The 6070-nt window shown below is 40.6% G+C and overlaps 1 protein-coding gene across 1 annotated transcript; it reads right to left on the bottom strand.

The window, feature by feature from the left end:
• Positions 1-4629: 4629 nt before the first annotated feature.
• LOC122030488 (probable ribose-5-phosphate isomerase 1) lies at positions 4630-5685 on the bottom strand. Its single transcript, XM_042589707.1, has one exon. The coding sequence runs from the start codon at positions 5683-5685 to the stop codon at positions 4807-4809; it is 879 nt and encodes a 292-aa protein (XP_042445641.1). The 3' UTR covers positions 4630-4806.
• Between the last annotated feature and the right edge of the window lie 385 nt (positions 5686-6070).

The following is a 6070-nucleotide window of genomic DNA, read 5'->3' as shown; positions in this document are numbered from 1 at the left end:
TAAATGTTGTAAAAAAATTATGCCGACAACTTAAAGATTTGGAGAGTCATGCTTTCGGTCATCAGAGTCACGTCGTAGAGTGGCAGGATCGTCATTGAAGTAGGATGCAAGAGAGTAGAATAGAATTTGAGTAATGTTCACTGTTGTGCTCGAGGAGTTCTTTTATTGACTGTTGAAGGCGCCTTCAACCCTATTAAAGACACCTCTAGCGGTGCAGCTTATCCCCTCAGCATCGAAGACGATAACCTCCACAATATGCAAATTTTATCCCTTCGAAAGTGCCTTTAAGCTCATGAAAGGCGCCTTCCATCCAGTATCCAAGGCACCTTCAGGCGCATGGAAGGCGCCTCCACGCCTCTCCCTGTGAACCTTCGGCCAAGCCACCTGAGGCACCTCCAACCGCTCCGAAGGCATCTTGAACACTATTCATCCAAGCTTGTTTTGTGCTTTTCACTTCCTGTAAGCCATGTTAGTCCAAAATATAAAACATACCCAGCAAAACAAAGTTAACACGATAAAATATGATTAATAATGCTACTTGACTATCTCCAGGCTGTCCAGTTCTAACTTTCAGATTTTCTAAAAATCCTAGGTTAAACCGATGCCTACTGTTCCCTCAATAGGAAACACGTCCTCACCTACTCCTCTTAGGAGAAATTACCTTTTACCAGGACGATCCTCCAGGTCGTCTGGACTTTTGCTCAGCATCCAAGACTTTAGAACTTTATGTTGAACGTCTGATCCATGACCCGTCCAGTCTTCCACCTGGTATTTGTGACCCCCAAGATTTTCACCTAGAGTTCTCAACTCGATGATTTCACCCAAAGTTCTCGACTCGCCAAGATTTCACTTAGTCCCCCAAACCAGGATTTCATTGCCTAACAACATCTAGGACTTTTCTACACATGCAGTCATACTTATTAGATCACAAAACAACTTAACTTTGAATCATTTGTCATAATTAAAATTTAGGTTCGATCATCTAGTGCTTTCTGCACCAACAAAAATTACTACCGCCCCACTCATAATTCTAAAAGCATTTGGGGCTAATTGATGGAGAGATATGCTGAAATATTATAACACATCCCTATAACACTCAGGGATAGGCAAATGAAAATCATTGTCTAATTGATCGAAGAAGAAGGTTAAATAGCCTGGTGGAGGCATATAAGGCACTTGGTCTGACTTGGGTATAGCCTGTGAGATGCCATAGGATAGCCGCATCTCAAGGTGATATTCTCGAGTTAACTAGGTTCGAGTCTACTTGTACCAAGGCAAAAACAAAGGGCTATCGATCATTGAGAAAACGATAAGAAAGTGAGATACTCGAACAAACTTAAGGACGAAGGTGAAACTCTAAAAGCAACCAAGCAGTAGAAAACAGCAACGGAGATCAAGGCTCCAACAAGGGTTAAAGATGATCGCACAAGGGAGGCGGGGCTCGCTCCTCTTCGAGTTGATTTATAGCTTTACTCATTGAACCGCAACCGCTGGATTGACGATCAATAAAAGGCAAGATTGCTTTCCTACTGTCAAATCTATCACCGAACTCGAGGTGAAACGTCAGCCATCATTACCCTAATCTAAAGTAATCGACCCATTAAATCCTTTTTTCTGACATGATCTCGGCAAAAGGTGAACGATGACATGCCCCGTATTCAACCCAATACCTATGACATTATGGAAGTACTAATTATGCATCACACCTCATTTAAGACATAACATGTCGCATTGAATGTGTGTTCTCTCTCTATTATTCGAAGGATACTCCTCATTAAATGTCGGATATTGACGCCCGCCACATGGCATTATTAAAGTAGCCATCAGTTGCTTCTTACTGGTCTAGTCAATCAGTCTTTGTATCTCCTTCGACTGGACTTGAGAGGAAGACATGTAATGTGGGAATAGTAAAAACCTTCACGTGCCATCACAAGAGTCAAGATATCTGCTTGCGTGGAAGATAAAAGTCAAGTCAAAGATGGCTCAGTTTGGTAAAACCAGCTTGGACCATGCCGACTGGGGCGAGGTTTGTAAGGCTACTCAAGCTAATATTCTCGGTCGGTCGTGCTGCCTGGGCATCACTTGAGTCAAGCGCCAAGAGCCAATACCACTCCCGATTGGTCGTGCTCGCTTGGGCGTCACTATCACTTAAGACAGACACTAGCCAAGCGAGACCTCATTCGAGAGATCGAATAAGGCAAAGGTACAAACCTTGGGTCACTCGAGCGCCAAATACCAAAGTCATATACATGGTTTCTCGATCAATTATACAATGCTTATGAGGTCTTGTTCTCCTAATCTCATACCAAAGTAACCAAAAGCTCCCAAATGTATATGCATAATTAATACATCTCAAAACACCTATTATCAATACATTAAAGATAACAAACCATTACCATAATACAAAAGAAGGTCAAACGTCATTAGATGATCATTGATCATTAATATAAGAGAAGGTTAAAAGTCATCATATGATCATTGCTCATTAATAGGAGAATGTCAAAAGTCAAGTCAAAAACTATTGAAATCATAAACATCGTGCATTAATACATAGAAAGCAAAAGATCATCAATAAAGAATATAAAAAAAGGTCAACAGGAACAGGTAAAAGGTATGCTTATCCCAAGAACTCTACTACTTATTGTCTACATTCTTCTTCTACCTCCTTATTAATTCTGACTTGGGCATCGAAATGACAATCCTAAGGTATCTTAGTACCATTCTAATCCCTTTCAAGTTTTTATGATTCTCCATATGCTCGAGAAGACGGTGATTTTTCCCTTCGATCTCCTTCCTTTTGTAAACATCAGTGGCAGCAGTTACACCCTCATCTCATCATCGATGTATCAATCTCAAAAGTTCCGACACAGGATCAATCGGCAATTTCAATTTATCGTCAATCTTTTCTCTTCCTGTACTCTCTAGACAAGATAACTATATCTGAATACTCCTTTTCTCATTCTCTCTCTTGTGCCCCCCTTCTGCATCATGTGGTGAACCTTCCGCACCCTCCAGAAAACAAGATAACCTCTGCTGCTCTATGATAAGCACAAACACCAATTTCTGAGAATCGTAGTTTGGATCATTCAGCGTTAGTGTGAGTAAAAATGGCCTCTAATGAGTAGCAATCTGTTATCGTGATGGCTTGCACTGTGTGTTATCCTGCAGCTTTTCTTTTGATTTTTGTTTCTCCTCGTAGTAAGAAAGGAAAAGGAATTTGAATACTCGGTTCTAAAATATACCACGATAAATTACTCTCATGCGCATGGCTAAACACCAATGAACAACATTATATTTGAAATCCGAATCACAAGAATGCTTACTCGATCCACCATTCATTCAAACAGCTAGTAACCCCGGGATGGGTCTGAAGCCACCATGAAACATGTAAAATAAATTGTAGAATTAAGTTGTGAAAGAAAACGTTCAAACCATGGTTTCTTAAGTTAGGTAACATGTGAAATAATTGCTTATTAGTAGATTAATTGCTAGTATCTTTACAATCAAAATAAAGCATTTTAAAGAGAAGTATTGTTATAACTACAACATACACAAAATAACATAGCCACATTGTTAAAATACTTCAGAAAGGAGTTCCCTGTCATTCGTTCTTGTTATCATTCAGATTAAGTAATAATTATGAAGATTGAAGCTTGTGCAGTGGGAGTAATCACTCTGCTGTAACTCATGATCCAAATCTAAGAATTAGATTTTATTTTTCTTTACACATGGAAGAAAAAAAAAACTAGCATAAATTTAGAATGGAATTCTACGAAAGGAACAACAAAAGGTAACAAACTGCAAATTTGGTATAGTCTAAGGATTTCGAACCAAGTGGACCAAGTGAATCCAAAAAGAATATCAAAGTTTCAACAAATTGTCCCTTGCATAAATCATGAAAGTGGAGATTCAATAGTTGTTCCTCCTCTTGCATTCGGACACGCCTAGAATTATAGATGTCCATTAGACTTTATTTTCAAATTTATCAAAAGAAGTATGTGCTTTCGCAGATTTTCCAAAATGTTTCTTTACCAATCCACTTTGTTAGGTTTATTTCCTTTCAACCAATAGCACTTCTGTAAAGTTGAGAAGTGGGTTGGCCAAAAGATAGATGCATTTTTTGATAAATTTAAAAGGATGGTGCACCTTGTAGATAATTGCACTTTAGTAAAATGTCGAATTAACTATGCAAAGACAAGTAAACAAAAACATTCAGCAATGCAATCACTTGGGAAGGAAGAAATTGCAATTGATTAAAAAATAAAACACACAATGGCATATTCTAACAACTGCAAACAGGAAGCATTTTGGAATGTTCGGCATTTGCTAATATTATATTCCAACCAAAAGATTACATAATTAGGCGTTACTAAAAAGAATGTCCCACTACATCATAGAAGGCAAAACGCTAATATCATATCAAACAAGAAGCAAGAACAAAGAACTATAAACAGTGGAAACAAAAAAACAAAAGGAAAATCAATTACAACTACATTTTACTGAACACAGAATTCCACATCAATCCTAGATATCAACAGGGGGGAAACATTCAGATGGAGCAACCACTTCATACTTAACACAGAATTTCACAACAAAATCGTATAAAATTTTACCAATAGTCAACTCATAAACGCATATAGATAAGTGCCACTACAAAAATTCCAGTTTCAGCGTCAACCAAAAAGGATTCTAGTTTACTTAGGAAGAAATCTTCCAGTGAAGAACCAGTGACAAAATTTGATTTTCTTCATTGCAATATAAAAATAGCAATAAACAAGCAGCGTACCAAAAGTTGGCATATTGCTTTCATATGCCGTTTGATATCCCTTTGTTGTCCATCATCACCACCCCATCTTTCCTAGCAACTATCACTGACGTCGCCAATCCGAGAAACATACCATGCTCCACTACCCCAGTGATCCTCAGGATCTCATCGCTGATAGAATTCAGATCACCGATTATTCCATTCTCAAAGAACAAATCAACAATATAGTTTTTATTATCCGTAACAAAGGGATCCAATTCTGGGTCATCTTCATCAAAGGCACTGGCTTTGGCGTTTGTTGTCGCGGTCCTTAGCTTGAGATTAAAGCCTGGAACGCCATCGAACAGACTATGGAGGCGGCGGAGCGTTAGCGCCGAGCCGAAGGGGATGACCTCCACAGGTATGGCCAGGCCGCTGCCCCCAAGGCGAGGAACGAGCTTGGACTCGTCGACGATAACCACGAATCGCCGACTGGCGCCCTCCACCATCTTCTCCCGGAGAAGAGAGCCGCCACGCCCCTTCACAAGGTTGAGGAACGGGTCAACCTCGTCGGCGCCGTCAATGGATAGGTCGACGACGGGGTGAACGTTGAGATTCGTCAGGGGGATCCCCGCTGCAGCCGCGCGCGCGGCGGCCCACTCGGAGGTGGGGATACCGACGACATCCCATAAGGCGCCGCCTCGGAGGAGGTCGCCGATGCGGTCGAGGGCGTGGGCAGCAGTGGAACCGGTGCCGAGGCCGAGAACCATTCCAGACTCCACCTGCTCTACGGCACGATGGGCAGCGATTCGCTTCAGCTCATCCTGTGACAGCGCATCAGCGGCAGAAATCATGGGCGGAGGCGGCGGGGCTACTGCGGCGTGGAGGAGAGGAGGCGAGGGGATAGCCATGTCTAGGGTTCGAGGGTAAGCGGCATTCATGTTATAGTGCTTAAGAAGGTGATCAAAAGCGAGATTTTTACACCAAGAGAATGCGCAAAAAATTCAGGGGACGTTTGGTTCTTTCCCAAGAATATGAATCGGAATGAGAATCAATATATTATGAAATGGAAATGAGTATTAGTATGGATATCATTCTTAAAAGCAATATTTGGTTAGTTGCATTTTTTCTATCGGAATAAATTAAAATTTTCTTTTTTATCTTGAAAGGAAAATAAGATGAAAAAAATTAGATGTGAGAGAAAGATGAATGTGAGAGAAAAATATGATGAAAGAGAATGATGAGAGAGAAAGTGTAATGAGAAAGAGTGAAGAGAGAGAAAGTGTGATGAGAGAAAATGAGAAAAGAGAGTGTGATAGGAGAGAG

The sequence above is a fragment of the Zingiber officinale genome, chromosome 10B, assembly GCF_018446385.1.
Source record: "Zingiber officinale cultivar Zhangliang chromosome 10B, Zo_v1.1, whole genome shotgun sequence".
NCBI lineage: Eukaryota > Viridiplantae > Streptophyta > Magnoliopsida > Zingiberales > Zingiberaceae > Zingiber > Zingiber officinale.
The sequence above is the reverse complement of the archived record's forward strand: the minus strand, read 5'-3'. Positions and strand labels throughout refer to the sequence as shown.